The sequence below is a fragment of the Rhineura floridana genome, chromosome 4 (assembly GCF_030035675.1).
Source record: "Rhineura floridana isolate rRhiFlo1 chromosome 4, rRhiFlo1.hap2, whole genome shotgun sequence".
NCBI classification, from domain to species: domain Eukaryota; kingdom Metazoa; phylum Chordata; class Lepidosauria; order Squamata; family Rhineuridae; genus Rhineura; species Rhineura floridana.
The window spans coordinates 132,554,083-132,572,747 of record NC_084483.1 but is presented as its reverse complement, the minus strand read 5'-3'; the positions used below and the strand labels follow the sequence as shown (position 1 = coordinate 132,572,747).

Here is an 18,665-nt window from a genome sequence, read left to right as displayed (position 1 = left end):
ATGTCTCCCCCATTCATGTATATATTTTATACATGTTCTTGCAGGGAACAGAATTCTCCTTTACCTCCCTGCATTCCATTTCCCAGTGCTCTTTTCTCCTAGTGTTAACTCCAGAATGAGTTGGACTGAAATAAAAGTGATTCAGGCAACACATTACAGGGAGGATTAAGTTCCTTTGAAGTACATGGCCTTTTGATGTTAAGATTATTTGCATACATGGTCCTCTATATGCATGAATAAAAAACATGGCTTGCCCCTATCATGTTTATGCCCAAGCTCAGTTAAGAATTGAGCGTGGAGTCCCTGCCCATCAGTATCTGTTGAGAAATTTTCCCTATGAGTCCGGCCATCACAGCGGGTTTTAGCTCCACCTATCGTGCGAAGGCAAGAATGTCTTTGAAGTCAAGACTAGGGGCGTCAGGCCCCTCCCACTCTCCAGTTCATTCTTGCCTTTGTACGAACAAGATTGAGATCTATATAGCGTAGCGTTTAGCTAAGTTCTTTTGGTGTTTTGTTTGTGTGTTTGTTTGACAGGGCGGAGGTATTGTCTCCTGTGTGTCTCCAAGTGTCCTCCTTCCCTCTGTCTTGTGTTTAACTGCTTTTAACTGTATCCGATTTTTGGGGACTTCTCTTGGGGAACCTTTTTCCCTTGCCCGGGCAGTTTGTTTCCCCTATTGGATTACTCCCCACCCCTAAGTGAGACCGCAGCTGCGGATCCTCCTCGTCCTTTCGTTTTTCTTTCTCTCTTGGGCTCTGCGCTTCCCCTGGGAACTTGCGGCTACAGTTCCCTTCTAGCGGCTTGTCTTGCTGGGCTCCCTTTTCCCCGCGCTCCGTGACGCTCTCGGAAGACCGCGGCTGTGGTTTTTCTGATCTCAGCGGGAGCTTGCGGCTGCGGCTCCCGCCGTTACCCCGTCACCCGTTTTAGCCTGCCCGGGTCCGTTCTCGCCCCACTGAAACCTGTGGCTGCAGCTCTTTCATTAACCTGCGAGACTGTCTGCGGCTCCCTCATTAGCGCTTTTACCTCAGCTCACCCCACCGTGAAGGGCTTTGCAGACGGCGACGGCGGCTCCCTCTGTGGTGGCTGCCGCATTTCCCCTACTGCCTCTTCCCTCCTGGGGGTTTTTTAGAGCCGCTAGTGCGGCTTTCGGCCCTGCGGCTCCTCCTGCGAGACTGTGCTGGGCAGCCCTTCCCCCAGTTCGCTTCCAGACGGCCGCCATTGCTCCTTCTCTCTCCGCACTCTTTTTTCCGGGTGCCATTTTTTGAATTCAAATTTCCCGCCTTTTTTGTTACCCTTTATTAACCATCGGATACCTCCCCTGCAGGCTATTTATCCGTATGTGTGTTGTATACGTGCTGCAGACAGACTTACACAGGACTGATTTACACACAATTTTACTGTGGCTGTAATCATAGTGGCTGGATTATATTATCAAGGCTGGAGCTCCAATCCTAGTGGGCTGGATTGTGTTATCAAGGCTGGAGCTTTAATCCTAGTGGCTGGATTGTATTATCAAGGCTGGAGCTTTAATCTTAGTGGCTGACTTGTACTAAATCTGATTTATATTGGTATATCCTGCCCCCTCTGCGGCCGTGTACCATGCCTGAAACCCAGCCTACAGCACTAATCTGAGTGTGCCCACTCTAAAAACAGCCTATATATATTAACGCTGACTCCTCAGTGCATTCTGCCCCCTCTGTGGCAGTGCACTTCGCCATCTGCCAGCGTATTCTACCCCCTCCGTGGTCGTACGCTGTGCCAGTTCGGGTCTTTACATCCTGCCCCCTCCGTGGCCGTGTACTGCACCCAAGTTAATATAAGATGGCAGAACAGCCAGGCATGTCGCATTCAACCCATATGGGGCCAGATCAGCCAGGCATGCCACAAACAGCCAAGCCACAACATTCTAACACGACTAAGACCAGACATCCCAAAGCTCTGGCTAAGACAAAACATCTTTCCAGCCATAGCAAACCAAAGCGCCCACGTTATGTTTCTGTGCCAACCACCACCGCAGCACAGGCACACATAAGCGATATTCTCCATTCCCCTGCTGCTTCCTCTGACGAGGAAGAGTTTGTTGGTTTTCCTGCTCAGTGTTCGCCTAACGAACCTCCCTCTGTTTTACCACCCCAAACATCTGTTCCAATAGCTCCTCAGGCACATAATCTGCCACATCCGGTCTGCAGCTGTCTCCTGATTTCCTTTCCCAACTTCAAGCCATGCTGGCATTTTTCACCCAAATGCAGTCACTACCACAAGTTCCTGCCATACCTCAACTCAACATGGACCAACGTGCGTGTCATGAAGCTCATTCTTCCTGTTCACCAGATCCCTTTGACGTAGCCAGAGGCAGATGTACGGACGAAGCCTCGTATGCGGAGGAGTCAACTTTCACTGACCATGTTGAAGGAGACGACTGGAGTGACTATTCAGATCATGAGGAGGATACATCGTATCGTTTGTTTAATACCTCAGACTATCAGCCGCTAGCACGTAGGGTAGTTAATACCCTTGGTCTCCAGACTGCGCCTTCAACTTCGTCCACCCCAGCTATAAAAGGGGCCAAGGTCCTCAAATCCCCTGCACCTACTGAACACTACATCCCGGTGCCGGACCCAATTGCCAAATTAGCCTCTGAAGAATGGGCTCATCCACTCCAAGCTCGACGCTTCAAGAACCTGGCTGACAGGTTTTACGCCCTAGCTCCAGACTTTGCCACCAAGTTAGATGTCCCTGGCATAGATGAACCAATCGCTCGCCTCGTTTCACGATCACTTTTGCCCAGGGAAGGGGAATCACACCTAAAGGACACTACTGAGCGACGAATAGACTTCGCCCTCCGCAAGAATCACGAGGCCACTGCCCTATCCATGCGTGCCTCCGCTTCAGCCTCCATTTTCTCCAGAGCATCTATGATGTGGCTGGATGACCTTCTAGAGGACGCTAACCCTGATCCTGTCGCCCTCAGAAGAGCGCTATTGAAATTGCGTAAGACAGCAGCTTTTGTGGCCGATGCCACTCTGGATGCCACTCAATTAGGGGCACGAGCCATGACGGCTCAAATAGTCGCTCGACGCACCCTCTGGCTTCGCCACTGGCAAGCTGATTCAGCGGCCAGATTGAACCTGTCCAGGGCTCCTTACTCCGGATCTCTACTCTTCGGCGAGGAAGCTCTAAAGGCAGTGCTGGTTGATCCAAAAGACGCCCACAAACCGGTTCTGGCCACAGTCAAGAACATCGACCACAGGCCTTTCAGGCGATTTCCTTCCTTCCGTTCTAACCAGCCCTTTCGAGGAACGCGGCCAGGAGGACGAGGCCGCAACTTCAGATCCTATGACCCCAACGCATTCAGGGGCTCCTGGAACCGACGCTTCCAGGGCAGAGGTCAGTACCAAGGGCGCAGGGGCAACTCATCGTCCTCATATAAGGGAGGCCCTCGCCCACGCAAGTAGTCTTAACGCCCTCCCCATAGGTGGCAGATTACTTAATTTTGGAGATCGATGGCTGCGCCTTACTACGGTCTCCTGGATCAGGGACCTTTTCAGTTATGGCTATACCATAGAGTTCTGGGCAACCCCATCAGACAGATTCCATCCGACTCCTTGCCCAAGGGCACCAGCCAGGCACAACATCATGCAGACAGCTATCCACCACCTCTTGGACATAGCGGCGATAGAGCCAGTTCCCACAACTGAGAGGTCGGAAGGGGTGTACTCCCTCCTATTTGCTGTCCCAAAACGAGATTTATCATGGAGGGCGGTATTGGACCTCAAGTTTGTCAACCGTTTTGTAACATATCGCAGGTTCAAAATGGAATCACTCCATTCCATTACGGAGAGTCTGCATGAAGGAGACTTCCTGGCTTCTATCGACCTTAAGGAAGCGTATCTCCATGTGCCCATTTGTATAGCCCACAGGAAGTTTCTTCGGTTTGCTTTTGGCCACCAGCACTTTCAATATAGAGCGATGCCATTCGGCCTCTCCTCTGCTCCAAGAGTGTTTACCAAGGGGCTACTCATCCTAGTGGCTTACCTCCGGACCCAAGGGGTTCATATCTACCCATATCTGGATGATCTGTTAATACGGGCCAAGTCTGAGGAGCTGGCTCATCAGCACTTAATGATCACCCTCAATGTTTTGCAGGCCTACGGCTGGCTTGTCAACTTCGACAAAAGCCATCTCCAACCAACCCAACGCCTACTACATCTAGGGGCAATGTTGGACACCCTGCAGGTAATGGTCTTCTTGGCTCCAGATCGCATCACTGCCATCACAAGCATCGCAAGGTCCCTGATGCAACAAACATCCGCAGACGTCATGCTTCTTGCCAGAACGCTCGGGATATTCATCTCTACAATCCACATTGTGCCATGGGCTCGAGCCCACACTCGGCCCCTTCAATGGGTTCTGTTGCCTTTTCAAAAAGACATTGCCAGCTCCAACCATCGCAAAGTTCGTTTGAGCCCTGCACTGCACCTCTCCTTCCGCTGGTGGACCAAGGTTCAACACCTCTCCAAGGGCACGTCGTTCAGAGAACCCCGCAGAACCATTGTAACCACGGATGCCAGCCTCATCGGTTGGGGAGCCCACTGCAACTCCCAGTATGTTCAGGGGGTTTGGTCCACCGCAGAGCAAACTCAAAGCATCAACTGGCTGGAGCTAAAGACTGTCCACTTAGCTCTACTTCATTTTCAGTCTCTGTTCCCTTTTGATCATGTGCTCATTCGAACAGACAACACGTGTGTAAAATCACATTTGAACAGACAGGGGGGCACCAGGTCTCGTCCTCTGCAGGACTTAGCCTCCCTCATCTTTGTCTGGGCAGAACAACATCTACAATCCCTGAAAGCAGAACATCTCAGAGGGATTTGGAATGTGACAGCAGACTGGCTCAGCAGACAACAGGTCTTTCCGGGAGAATGGAAACTTCATCCAGCCATTTTCCATCGTCTCCAGTGTCGGTTCGGCGCCCTCTCAGTCAACCTGTTTGCTTCTAGTCACAATTGCCAGCTTCCCAGGTACTTTACCCGATACCTGGACTCAACAGCAGAAGCAGTGGATGCTCTGACAACACCGTGGCCAGACGGTCTATTGTACGCCTTTCCTCCCATACCATTGTTAGCCAAAACCTTGAGGAAGGCGCGAACCGAGAAGGCACAGCTGGTTCTGATAGCACCATTTTGGCCACGCCGACCGTGGTTCTCAGATCTTCTGGTAATGTCAATGATGGATCCTTGGACACTTCCAGTCAGGCCAGACCTCCTATCCCAGGGTCCAGTTCTGCACCAGGACCCTACTTGGCTCAATCTAACATCGTGGCATTTGAACGGGACATTTGAGGTCAGCTGGACTGTCTGACGCTGTGATTGATATTATGTTGGCCTCGAGAAGACCATCTACCACTCGTATTTATCAACATACCTGGGTGGCTTTCTCCAAGTGGTGTCAGTCCCACCACCATGATCCATCCCAGGCCACTGTGCATCAGGTGCTGCAATTTCTCCATAGCGGCTTTATGATGGGACTTCGACCCAACACTCTACGTCGACATGCGTCCACTCTGTCGTCCATCCTCTCAGTGTCCTCTCCTGGAGATCATATTTCCTCACATCCGTTCATCAAACGTTTTTTGAGGGGAGTCGCCCTACGCTCTCCGGCTGTTGTCCATCGGTTCCCCTCATGGAGTTTGCCGAAAGTTCTGCAGGCTTTGCAACGCCCTCCGTTTGAACCCATCAGGACTGTGCCCCTACGTATACTGTCCTTCAAGGTCTTGTTTCTGATCGCAATCACATCTGCCAGACGTGTTTCAGAGTTGGGCGCATTGTCTTCTGCTCGACACCTCTGCGTCTTCCATAAGGACTCTGTTGTACTGAAGACTGATCCTTCCTTCTGTCCCAAGGTCGATTCAGTTTTTCATTGCAACCAGGACATTGTTTTGCCTTCCTTTTGCCCGAATCCTACCCATCCTCTAGAAAAGGCTTGGCATTCGTTAGATGTCCAGAGGGCTCTCAAGACCTACCTGTCTAGGACCCAAGAGATTCGACGAACGGAGTCTCTGTTTGTATCCTTTCATCCAAGGTCTATGGGGCATAAAGTATCCAATCCTACCTTATCCCGTTGGTTAAGGGCATGTATTACTTTAGCATATGAGTCTCTGAAGCTGTCAGTTCCAGCTATTATAACGGCTCATTCTACCAGGTCAGCTGCCACTTCAGCTGCTTTTGCCACTAATGCTCCTGTTGCTGATATTTGTAGGGTTGCAGTCTGGTCTACCCCACACTCGTTTATAAGGCATTATAAAATTGATCGTTATGCCTCTGCTGACGCATCATTCGGCAGACGAGTGTTGCAACAGGTTCTTAATGAGGATTAACACGTGGGTGGTCCCTCCCTGTATGGGCTGCTGTGGTACATCCCGCTGTGATGGCCGGACTCAGGGAAAATGGACCATTGGTCTCACCTGAAGGGTGATTTTCCTATGAGTACGGACATCATGACCCTCTCAGTTGGAGGATGACTATATATTTTCTAATGTATTATATGTTACTGTTACGCTATTATTTAAATTTAAGAGTGAAGTCAAGACTTCTAGTTCTGTTATACCGCTATGTTGCAGTCATGTTACTATGCATGGTACTATTGTGTTATTTTCCTGCTGCCAGGCCGGTTGGCCTTGTTCTTGTATTTTTAGATATTTCTCCTTAGACTCGCTGCAAATGAACTGGAGAGTGGGAGGGGCCTGACGCCCCTAGTCTTGACTTCAAAGACATTCTTGCCTTCGCACGATAGGTGGAGCTAAAACCCGCTGTGATGTCCGTACTCATAGGAAAATCACCCTTCAGGTGAGACCAATGGTCCAGTTAGCCACATTTGTTACCTTTTAGTGTTCTTCTCACTGATAAATGCATTTGCTGGAGTGTCCATAATTCTAAAATGCACAGTAGGCTTTTTTGCATACCCAATTCTCTGTTATTTCAGATGAGGTATTTACTCCGGAATTACTACTCTTAGTTCACTCACTTTTTACAGGGCCTCCACACAACATTGTTGTTAAATCATTAACCTGGTATGTTTTTACCCAAGATGCTTCCATGTCTTTTTACACCTCAGAAAATGTAACTTTGAAAAACTGCAAAAGAGCAGTACAAGCCACACAGATTTTGATAGCTTTAGCGCTACTCTTCCATCTTTTCAAAGATGTGCTAGTGCCCAGCACCTCATGTTTACCTTGCAGTGGGGTGAAAAGCTTTTGCCTCTATCTTTGCCTGCCCTCTTATTGCAAGATTCTACTCTGATCCACCACTACCCTTTCTGAAGAACATTGTTGTGCTTTCGAGTCTCTCCTCAGAGTGAAAATGCAGAAGGATGTTTACACACAACAAAACACAATATGTGCTGAGTAGTGTGGAAAGTCAGTTGAAATTCTGCATGTAGCTTATAGCAGAACAGCAAAACTGGATAGTGTTAGGATCTTCCTATTTGGAAGCATCCTTAAGCTCAATTCTGGGCGGTGATATTCACCTGCAAGCTTCGTGGAGGTTCCTGGGCACTATTGGCTTGGCTTGCTGCCCTCCTGAATGACTATTTGAATTACTGGGGACAAGTCACTGACTAACAAATTGTTCTGAATTTGCATTAAATATGGTCTAGCTGCCGGTGTGATATAAATTTCAGTGTGCCATAAATCTTGCTCCCAACTTCCCTCTGCTCAGAATGCCAACTCAGTGCTGAGCAGAAAGGGCCTTTTTAAATAAAGTCCTTCCAGATAATGTAAATCTCCACAGGCTTATAAAAACAACATACATACTACTGATATAGTTCATAGAAGTAGATATTATTTGGTTTAAATATGCTTATAGTATCAAGGTATCAAGACAGTAAAATGATTGGAAACTAAAAATATAACATTCAGCTAATAGAAATATTCTAATATTTAAGTGCTATGCTACAAAACCTACTGCTGAATGTGGCGTAAGATATTTTAGTATAATTATTGCCAATAGTGATATTTTAAGTATTTATAAGAAAAATGTCCATTTAATCTTGCAGTGAAAAGGGGAATATTGTTCCTGGATATGATTTTTTGGTAAATTCTGTGTGGCCAGAAATAGTTCGTGGTTTAGAAATTAAGCTGCCATCGCTGTTTAATCCTGGGAACCCAGATTCATTTCATGAGGTAATTTTAAATATGTGTATTAACCTTACAATGAACCAAGGGGTACAGGCCTTTAGTTTAATAGATGAATTAGAAAAGGATGCTTTAAAACAGAATGCTTTAATACAGAATGCTCAGATTCAACAACTAACAGTGTCATGTCTTGCAATTTCTATGCAGAGATTAATAATAGTAATGCTATTAATGTAAAGGAAGATATATATGTGGTAACATGAAGTGTGCACAAGCAAGCATCATTTAATCTGCCTTTGAACCCTAAAAATATCAATTTTGATTAATCAGAAGTTGTGTTACCTCTATTCATCAAGCTCTTCAAAAGATAACCTCAAAGAGGTGCAGTGAAACAAAAAAAATATGCTGAAGAAAAATGAATTAGTTTTCCAAATCTATTGCTAATTAGATAATCTGGCCTCATATATTTCAGAGAACTAGACAAATACTGAAATAACATAGGGCTATATGTCTGTTAAAGAAAGTATGAAATGCAGCTTAATGTACACTTTCCATTTTCAGAAATACACCATAAGCATGGATTTTGTAAGAAAGTTTGAACGGCAGTGTGGCTCACAAGCCAGTGTTAGAAGACTGCGGTCACATCCCTCCTACCACAGCTTTAATGATAAATGGAATTTGCCTGTTTATTTCCAAATAAGGTCAGTATTTGAATTTTATTTTAAGGGGGCATGGAATGCACAGTTTCTGACTATTAAAACTCTTCACTTAGAGAAAAAGATTTGCTGCCTCCTGAAATATAGCAAAGGTAATAAATGCTCTTCAGTATCATGACATGTGACACATTCATACATCTTCCCTTCCTTCTGTCAGAAAAACAGCCAAAGGTATCCACATTTTAGGTGCCACAAAGTTGTTCCTCACTATCTTATCAGACTGTCTATGACTGACACACATTTTCAAATAGGAGCCTGCTACATAATATATCCATCATTTATAAATAAGAAATTATGCTTCTTGCTTTAGAAACATTAATTTCTAGAGATGCATGTAACATCCTACTCCTTAAAAATGAGCTTTTGTTTTACACTGAGAGGAGTAAAAACGGGGAGCAGAGATGTGCCTTAGTTCTTAGATTTGTTTTTTATGACCTTTGTCTAGATCTTGTGACCATGGCACCAGCCGCTTTCTACATGTTTGGTAAGAGACACTAGCACAAGGTTCGGCAAACAGTTCTAGGGGATAGAAATCAATAGTTCTTTCTGATACCATGAACATTTTTGTTTTTAAAAAAGATAAGCTTCAAAAAGTACTATCACAACCAAGTTTTTAGACATATAAACTAAGCAGATTATAAGCTTATTTGCACTTCAACAGAATATGTGGTAATTGCTACCAATTTATCTGGAGGAATGCCACAGATTGCAAAGAACTTAGGTAACACCATAATGAAGCGCCAGGTTTCAAACCAATTAAGCAGTTACCTTAATACAGACTTTGCTGCTTAGATTAATTATTTATTAAATAATTAATTTTTATAGGTACAGGTTCATTTTACTTCTTTTCATTTCACTTTTAAATTTGGCTGTTATAGTCAGAAAAATCTTACTGAATGAACCATATGAGTTTTAGTCAATCAATTGAATTTGCATATGGGTAAAAACAATAGTTCTCCTTTCACTGTAAGGTTCTCAACCAATCTGCATTTCCCTCTTGTACAACGTTAAATTTGGTTCCAGCTTGCAAAACTCGTTTTTGTTTTAAATGGATGCTAAAAATTCTGATGAGGCTGGGAAAACCTGTGACCATCTGTGCTGGGTTGTCAACTTTTCTAGAGGCTTTGCAGGATTCTCAAGTGGACTCACAAGGTCAGGAATCTTTCTACAAGCCCTATCTTGTCATATGGGGATGACTTTTATTCTCTGGGCCCTGAAATTTACCAGCATTTTTAAAAAATCATAACAGTAAGAACTGACATTGGCAATCGGTGCACAACCAAGAGGTGAAATGAATGAATGTACATTGACCTTATACAGACAGATGATGATGCAACAGTCACTTTGGAGGAAGCTGCCTCACAGCCACTTCTTTCAGTCATCTCCCACCATTCTCTCCTAATCCCAGGATCTGTCCAGCAAATGTGATTTCAGGTGACTCTGTCAGCGACCCCATTACATGAGTCTGTTGTGGAAAGGCTATCATTTCTGTGCTTCAAACTCCCACCTCCCAAATGAAGGGGGTTGGTATGCCTCAAAAATGGTAGTGGAGTGGCTGTCACACACAACACCCATAATCCTGGCCCATAGAAGTAATTGGGTAAATCACTTAGTCCCCTGAGTCAAGATGCCCCTTAACATAACCAAAATTAACTGTTGCTACTACCAACTCAGGACTCTCATTTTATATGTTTGTGTGAAGGGGGTTGGTATGGTAGTGGAGTGGGACACACACACACCACACATACACATGATCCTGGCCCATAGAAGTAACTGGATTATTCAATTGGTCCCCTGAGTCAAGATGCCCCTTAACGTAACCAACATTAACTGTTGCTACTGCCAACTCAGGACTCTCCTTTTATATGTTTGTCTGTGTAAATTAAGCTAGTTGTTATTCCTAAAATCCGCACAGACCAGAATATAGCAGGTATATTCACTAATAGGCAAAAAACCTGACGGTTTAAGAATTCACCTATAGCCAACAGATATTTCTACCAAACTTTAAAAAGCAGGGATTGGGCAGCTATAGTGAATACACCAGGGGAGCAGGACACCTGACCTCTCTGAGGTATTGGATTGCCCTACAAATTGGTCAAAATGCAAACACCATTTGGGTTGGTCTTTCACAGTCCAATCCACTTCCTGTGTAGCTTGGAAGAATTTGGTAACATGTGCATCTGAGCATATGGTGAGTGGTGGCAATACCTGCCATCTCCAAAGATGGAGAATTACATTTTTGTATGTATGTTGGTATTCTTCTTACTTTGCTTCATTCCTGTGTTACTATTGTTTCTACAGAGAATGTAATCTAGAAAATTTTATTTCCCTCATTATTCATCCTGTGTCAAATTTATTTTTATTAATTTCAAAGCCTTTTTATTGGTCAGGTGTCATATGATGGTGAAGACGGTCTTTTGTGTTTCAAATTGGAGGTTATGTTCTATTTCTATTTTGGGTGCATTAACAGTTGAATGTGAAACTGCAGTTTGATATAAAATCAGACTGATTACAATATGTTGCTACTTCAGGAATGACTCTAGCTGTTGGAAAAAACAAACTTAGCCTACCCAAGGTGCATGTTTTCAGCCTGCTATGTTTAAACCACTTCATTTAAGGCAAGGTGGGCATGGTCAATTAAAAACATAGAGCACACCTAGAATTTTGCTAGAATATATTTCACCTCCCACTATTTTATGTTGTGCAGACAGATACTCCTGATGTCCACTGGAGACTATTCTGCAAAATAGTCAGTGCCATTATTCCACAATTATTTTTGGAGTTTTTTTAGTGTAAATTTTTCAAAGTGTTGCTGTACTTAACATATTCACAGAAATAGAAGCAAAAGAAAATGATTTCCTATAGGAAATTGCACTATAATTGCAAAGTAAATCAGACATATTTAAAGTGACTATGTGAACTAAGTCAACTGTCTTAATAATATTGTTTCCTCCCTGCTAAAACAAGAACAGCACAGCACATGTCTTCTTTCTATTATTTGGGCTGATTGCAGGTGTTGCCATCACTCACCATATACTCAGAGGCACATGTTACCAAATTCTTCCAAGCTACACTGGAAGTGAACTGGATTATGAAATAACAACCCAAATGGTGTTTGCATTTTGGCAGAGGGAAAGCCCTTTTCCTTTCCAAAAGGGTTGGACTGTGAAAGACCAACCCAAATTGTGTTTGCATATTGACAAATTTGTAGGGCAGTCCAATATCTCAGAGAGGAGGTCAGGTCTCCTGCTCCCCTGGTGCATTCACTATAGCTGCCAAATTTCCCTGCTTTTTAAAGGTTGATAGAAGTATCTGTTGGCTATAGGTACATTCTTAAACCCCAAGTTTTTTTGCCTATTAGCGAATGTCTCTGCTTTTTAATCCGGGAGGTAAGAAATGGGATCCTGTGCAAGTTTGCTGGAAATGGATTGATCATTTGGATGCTTATTGAGTTCAGTGGGATTTACTCCCCTACAATCATGCTCAGGATAGGTGAAACTCACCACAGGGGATGGGGAAGGGAGGGGGAGGAGGGGGGGAGCAGGAAGGAGGGGGAGGGGAGGAGGACAGTTTTGATAATTTGCATGTTTATTGAATTCAGTGGGATCTACTCCTATGTAATCATGCTTAAGATAGGTAAAACGGGGTGAGGGAGGGATGGCTGGAGGGGGCAGGGAAGGAGAAAGAAGGAAGAGGGGAGGAAGAAGGGAGAGAAGAGGGGAAGGTGGGAAAAGCTAGGTCTGATCATTTGCATGCTTATTGATTTCAATGGGATTTACTCGTATGTAATCATGGTTAGGATAGGTAAAACTGACCATGGGGGAGGAGCAGGGAAAGGGGAGAGAGGGAAGGAGAAAGGGAGAGGAGAGGGGAGTGGAAGGAGCGGGAGGGGGAAGGAAGGGATTGGAGGGGAGGGCAAAGGAAGGGGCAGGGGAGGGCAGGTTTAATCATTTGCAAGCTTATTGAGTTCAGTGGTATTTACTCCTGTGCAATCATGCTTAAGATAGGTAAAACTGACCATGGGGAGGAGGAGGTGGACGGGAGGGGAAGGAGAAGGCGGGGATTGGAGGGGGAGAGCAGGGAAGAGGCAAGAGGGAGGGAATAGGAGGGAGAAGGGAGGGTGGGTTTGATCAGCTGTATACCTTTTGAGTTCAGTGAGATTTATTTCTGTACAATCATGTTTGAAAATGGAAATAGACTGCCTTCAAGTCAATCCCAACTTATGGCGACCCTATGAATAGGGTTTTCATGGTAAACAGTATTCAGAGATGGTTTACCATTGCCTTGCTTTGAGGCTGAGAGGCAGTGACAGGCCCAAGGTCACCCAGTGAGGTTCATGGCTGTGTGGGGATTTGAACCCTGGTCTCCCAGGTTGTAGTCTGACACTGACCTGGGGGAGGGCAGGAAGGGTAGGAGGAGGGGGAGGGGAGATTGGTGGGTGGGCACTGGGCAGAGGGGAAGCCTCTTTCCCTTCCAAAAGGAAAACATTGTGAACAGTATCATTGCTTTTCAGGGTTTCCCCCACCTTTTTATTCTACAGCAGGCACATGTAGCCTCCCACCCAAATTTAAACCAAAGCTGTCCCTGGTCACATCCACATCAGACCTTTCTTTCACTTTGGACAGTCATGGCTTCTCTCAAAGAATCCTGGGAAGTTTAGTTAGTGGAGGGTGCTGAGAGTTGCTCAGAGACGCCCTGTTTCCCTCACAGACCTTCAATCAGAGTGGCTGACAAACCACTCTGGCCAATGGAGCTCTCTCAGGGGAATAGCAGTCTCCTCTCAGCACCCTTCACAAACTACACTTCCCAGGATTCTCTTCAGGAAACCATGACTGTCTCATGTGAAATCAAAGTCTGGCGTGGGTGTGGCCCCCTGATTAGCCAAGCCCAGCAGCTGTGAGTCTGGCTTTTAAAACACTGACAGTTGGTTCTTCCTGAGCATGCCCAACATTATCATTGAGTTCAATGCAAAATGTATTAAATTAATTAAAAATCAGCCAGGTATTTTTTTAACTTTTAAACTGCAGAAGATGAAGGTCAGAGTATGGGGCAAGGTCAGTAACAGGATTCCAAGTACTCTGTGGACATGGCTGATTTTTTATGAATTTCAACAGATTATGAGAACTCTGACAGAAAAAAGTCCAAAAGGGCTCTGGGTTTTTTTTCTCTCTCTTTAGACTTTGAACTGTCGATTCTTTTGGACTGTTTTGTTTATTGCCATGAAAATTGAGAGAGTTGTTAAGCAAGCGTTTCTGAGTTCAGGACTATAGGTTTTGTAAGGTTTTGTTTTGAAATGAGCTTATGAGAAGCATCAGAATGGCATGGGAGGTATTTTCAATTTAACATTGCGGAATGTGAAAAATCCACACTGGCTATAGTATACAGCCACTCTCATGGCTGTATAATAAATAAATAAGTATGTATGTATGTATTCATAGAACATAACACCTAGAACAAGTAGTCATTTGATAAAGCACAGGAAATTATTATTAGAAAGAATAATCAGAACTAAAGAACAGAAAATAACTGTTTTTATTGATAATTATAATATAGATAATTTTAATATTTATTGTAAACTGCTTAGAGGATTTCTTAGTCAAGCTCCCTGAAACGGAATCGGTTATGTCTTATTTATTTATCCTCTTCCCTCCCCATTTTTTCCTTTTGTATCTTGCCTATTAGATTTTGAGCCTACAGACAAGAACTGTTTTATCTTTTAATATCAGTCCCGTGCTTAGAAAACGTTAACAGCAGCAGCAAGAATAACTCACTGCTGTGTCTTTCAAACCCCTCTTCTAACTCCTTTCTCAACTGCCACTCCACACCTACCTCTCGTTCAGACACTGTCACTCATTCTTCTAGTACATGGAAGCATAGTTGCATTATAACAGTTGTATTACAGAGATTCCTGTGGTATTCAGGTTTGAAATACGTTTTGAGGAATTTGATATGCAGCTTGCAGCACTAAGCTGCCAAATGTAAATTTTAATTAGGACTTTACTGCAGTCTCACAGAGGATACAATTTTTTATTGCTTAGGTTTAAAGAAATAGCAGGGTCCTTAGAAGCAGCCCTTTCTGACGGCTTGGAAGAAGCTCCAGGTAAGGTTCTTCACTGTAATTAACATGCACTGCAGTTTTGATTATGATTTTAGTCAATGATATCAACTGTGGGAGAAATTTTGTCTGAAATTGGGTAGCAATGATGAGTTTGTGTGTAACAGGATTCATCTGACAGCAGAGCATATCGGCTAGGAATGAAGAAAATTGAATTGTGCTGGAAAGAAGAGAACCCTAAATATTGAGTTGGGGTTTCAGTTAACGACTGGAGGGAGAGTAGACCAACAACAACTACTACACTCAATTTCTGGGTGGTATTCAATGCTAGTACTACTCAGAGTAGACTCTCATTTATTAACTTCAATGTTTATTAACATGACTAACTTAGAACAGAACCACTGAAATCAATAAACCTGAGTATGACTTAGTTGAGTACAACCCTCTGTATAACATTGAAAGAAAATTGGTATCCACAGCTTAGAGTTATTTTGCATTTGTATCTCCATCCACAGTTCTATAGCGAGAGGTAACCCGCCTAAAAAAACAAACCAGTTATTCAGGAAGTAACTGCCTCCTTCCTTTCCCCTTCCTCAGCAGCTATGGCTCTGCTATCCAGAATCCATAAACAGTGCTTGCCCCTGACCTGCACTTAATAGCTTGGGCAGAAGGTGGTTGCTGATAGCTTTTCCAAGACTGAGGCAGGTTTTATTAGTCAAGTATCTAGCTATTTGCCTCAATCAGGCAATTTTCACTTTAGCTAATCTACGCAAGATAGGGCAGTGATCCATCAAGCTTTGGTGCTAAGTGACAGTTTCAGTTATACATGTGAAAGGCTACCATGCAACCCTGTTGAAATGTTCAGAAACTATAGGGCAGCTGTGGATCTAAGATTGGAAAAAGAGGGAAAAAAGCAAAAATGTATTCATAAATGTTGGTAATGAATCTTGTCTAATCAGGATAATTTTGAAATAACTTGTAACATACAGCTACAGTTTTGGATCATGACTAATAATTTAGCTATTCCTGTTCCTTCTTTTCAGCCGAAAGCTCCTATTGCCTCTTGGCTACACACACTGTGTGTGCAAGTCTGCAGAAGTGTTGGTCAGCTCAGATATTTTTACCATTGCTAACGCATCGCCTATGGAAGCTTTCGCTGCAGATTGTAGCACGCTATTCATTTTTTATTAATGAGGTGAGGAAAACTACAGGCTTCTCCTGCCAGTCTATGGCTCTGCTTCTCTCAAAATGTCTCTCAGGTCAACCTGATTATGACAAGCCTGATACTGTTTAACTATGGCTGTATCAAATATGGCCATTATCTTAATAGTCCTCATGCTTAGTAGGGAGTAAATCCCACTGAAACATACTTCAGAATGGATATGCATAGCATTGTGTTGTGAGGTGAATTTCGGTGTGTAATACACCTTTTTGTCATTTTTTTTAATACAACAGCTTTTACTCAGGCCCATTTCTAATGAAAGTACAAAGGATAATAAAAAAACCTTCGTGAGCAGTAGCAAGGAATCCCCGCTGAACCCAAGCTCTAACGAAGACCAAGGACATGACTCTTCTCCAGAGTCTCAGCCTTTGCTTTTCATATCCACCACACAGCTAGCGCTTGTTGCTGCAGATTTGGATAACCTTCAGGAATGGGTTAGTACACTTCATTGGTTTGCTTGTGAAATATTGAATCATACCTAAGGTTCCTTGAGCGCAGTATGCTGACTCTGACACTGAACTTTTGAAATGTTTAAACTGCAGGCTTCAGTTCAGTAACACCTGCAATTCCAGCACACTAAGCATTAGGATAGATGCTCTGGGCATTCCACATAAAGGGTGCTGATACTATCTCTGTGAATGTTGCATCAATAATGGTTGCAAATGTAGAAAATATACCACACTCTTTGTGTTTTTGGTACTATGGAGATTAGATTTCTTGAGATTTCTTCTGCTTCCTTTAAAGTATGTTTATCTGTAGTTGAAACCAAATGCAAACAGTCCAAGAATGGAGTTCTGTGCCATGAAGAGGATTATTTTTTATTTTCAGTCCCTGCAACCTGACCAGCCATCATTTCTTAACATTCATGGCTGCAGCTTTAATATTTCACAAGTCCTTTTAGAAAATTGCTCTGTGGTTTTGTGTGTCTTTGGGATGTGAGCTGTGTGTATTTTTGCAGTCTTAGGTTTTGCTGCTTAGCCTTTTGGCCCAGCAACATTTAATTGTCAACACTCCATTTTGAAACGCAAGCCTCATAGCTTGCTGGTGTGCTGTACATTCTGTGTGATTGTGCAGTTTTGATCTGTTCTTCTGTTTAAGATTAATTAAATGCTTCAAAGAACAAATATGCTATTTTGAATAAACCTGTTTTGTGAATTCTAGATGTTTTGCCTGGAGAGCTATGATTGTGTAATGCATTGAATTCAAAATCTTTTGCTCTTATTTGTGGCTGACTTTCAGGGTGTTTTGTTTTATTTATTTTTTGTAGTAAAATTTATATACTGTAGGTGCATGCAAGAAACTCTTCAATGTGTGGGAAATTTGAATATATTGAGAAATGTATTCAGATGATTTGCATATTACTTTTTCAGCTTCCTGAATTGTTGGAAATTATCAAACCAAAACTTGAAACCACTGGTTTCAAGAACATAGCCTGCATCTCAGGTAAATGTGACTTCAACAGTTTGCATATGTCTTTGTTACGTAATTTATAGTGTGAAATATTGAACATATTCTGCTGGACGATATTTCTGCAAATATGTAAGAGATAAACTCTTTAATTGGATTCAAGAAAATTCATCAAAATTTGAGGGAATGGATTTGAAGGTAATGTTTGTGGTTTTCTGCCATCATTTCTAAATGGCACTGTATTTCATAGATGTGATATCCTACACTTCTTTGGCAGACTGTGCTCAGAAGATTTGGAATGCCTATGGCTTGCTTGCTCCCCATTTGTTCAGGAATTCCCTTTGTCTTCATTTTCAAAGTGAACTATCATGTGATGTTACCCCTGCAGCACTATTTTTCTCTACCACCATTTAAAAATCCACTTTTGATCATGGTTGTAAACTCTGATTTAGAGCTAAAAGTGGTAGGCAAAAATGCCAGTGCAAGTATAATACTATACTTTGTTAACTTATAAAATGAAAAAGAAGAGGATGTTCACAAGTGAGAGAGGAGGAGTGTAGATGTGTCATAAACCCACTGGACACACTTGATTGCCTAACTATGATTAGGTGATCAGGCGGTGGTTTAGCATCTGCACCAAGCCTTGTATATGTGTATGAAAAATAATATAAATAAACATGCATCTCATCAGAACAGTACTTTAATAATAAAAAGGTATGTTGCCCCTGTTCTGAAACGAGGAGAGAAGCACTTTTTAAAGCCAGGAAAGATGAGAAAATGAACAAGAAGGAAGGTGCCTATCTACCAGAAGAAAAGAGCCTGGCAGAGGGGGATATGCCCACAGAAAGCCCTGTGAACATAACAGCTACCGCTAGTGCTTCATCAGGTAGTGTTAGACCCATCAATTCCAGTTGTGGGACAAGGATGGGATGTAGGCAGCCTTTGATCTGTTAGATTCAAGTCCCTTTGTTCATCTAAGAGGCCCTAGGATTGGCATAACTAATCTCCATTTTTGGAACTAATGGTAGTGGTGGGGTGGTTAATGAAAAAGAAGATACATGGTGGCAGCTGAGGGAAAGAGAGAGAAGTAAGTCCTGGCTGGAGCAAATCAGCAACCTCTCTTAGGATTGCACTGT

General features: G+C 43.3%; 2 protein-coding genes across 2 annotated transcripts in view; both read left to right on the top strand.

Moving 5' to 3' along the window:
- COG2 (component of oligomeric golgi complex 2) overlaps positions 1–18,665 on the top strand; it is a 58,584-nt gene that overhangs the window by 27,400 nt on the left and 12,519 nt on the right. The window contains exons 9-14 of the mRNA XM_061624473.1: positions 8,051–8,177; positions 8,691–8,830; positions 14,884–14,945; positions 15,944–16,095; positions 16,356–16,556; positions 17,493–17,565. Of these exons, the coding sequence (XP_061480457.1) occupies positions 8,051–8,177; positions 8,691–8,830; positions 14,884–14,945; positions 15,944–16,095; positions 16,356–16,556; positions 17,493–17,565 (755 nt within the window). The remainder of the gene's footprint in view (positions 1–8,050; positions 8,178–8,690; positions 8,831–14,883; positions 14,946–15,943; positions 16,096–16,355; positions 16,557–17,492; positions 17,566–18,665) is intronic.
- Positions 2,174–4,798, top strand: LOC133384447 (uncharacterized). Its single transcript, XM_061626384.1, has 2 exons — positions 2,174–3,385; positions 4,145–4,798. Exons 1-2 carry the CDS (start codon positions 2,221–2,223, stop codon positions 4,711–4,713), a joined length of 1,734 nt encoding a protein of 577 aa, XP_061482368.1. The 5' UTR covers positions 2,174–2,220; the 3' UTR covers positions 4,714–4,798.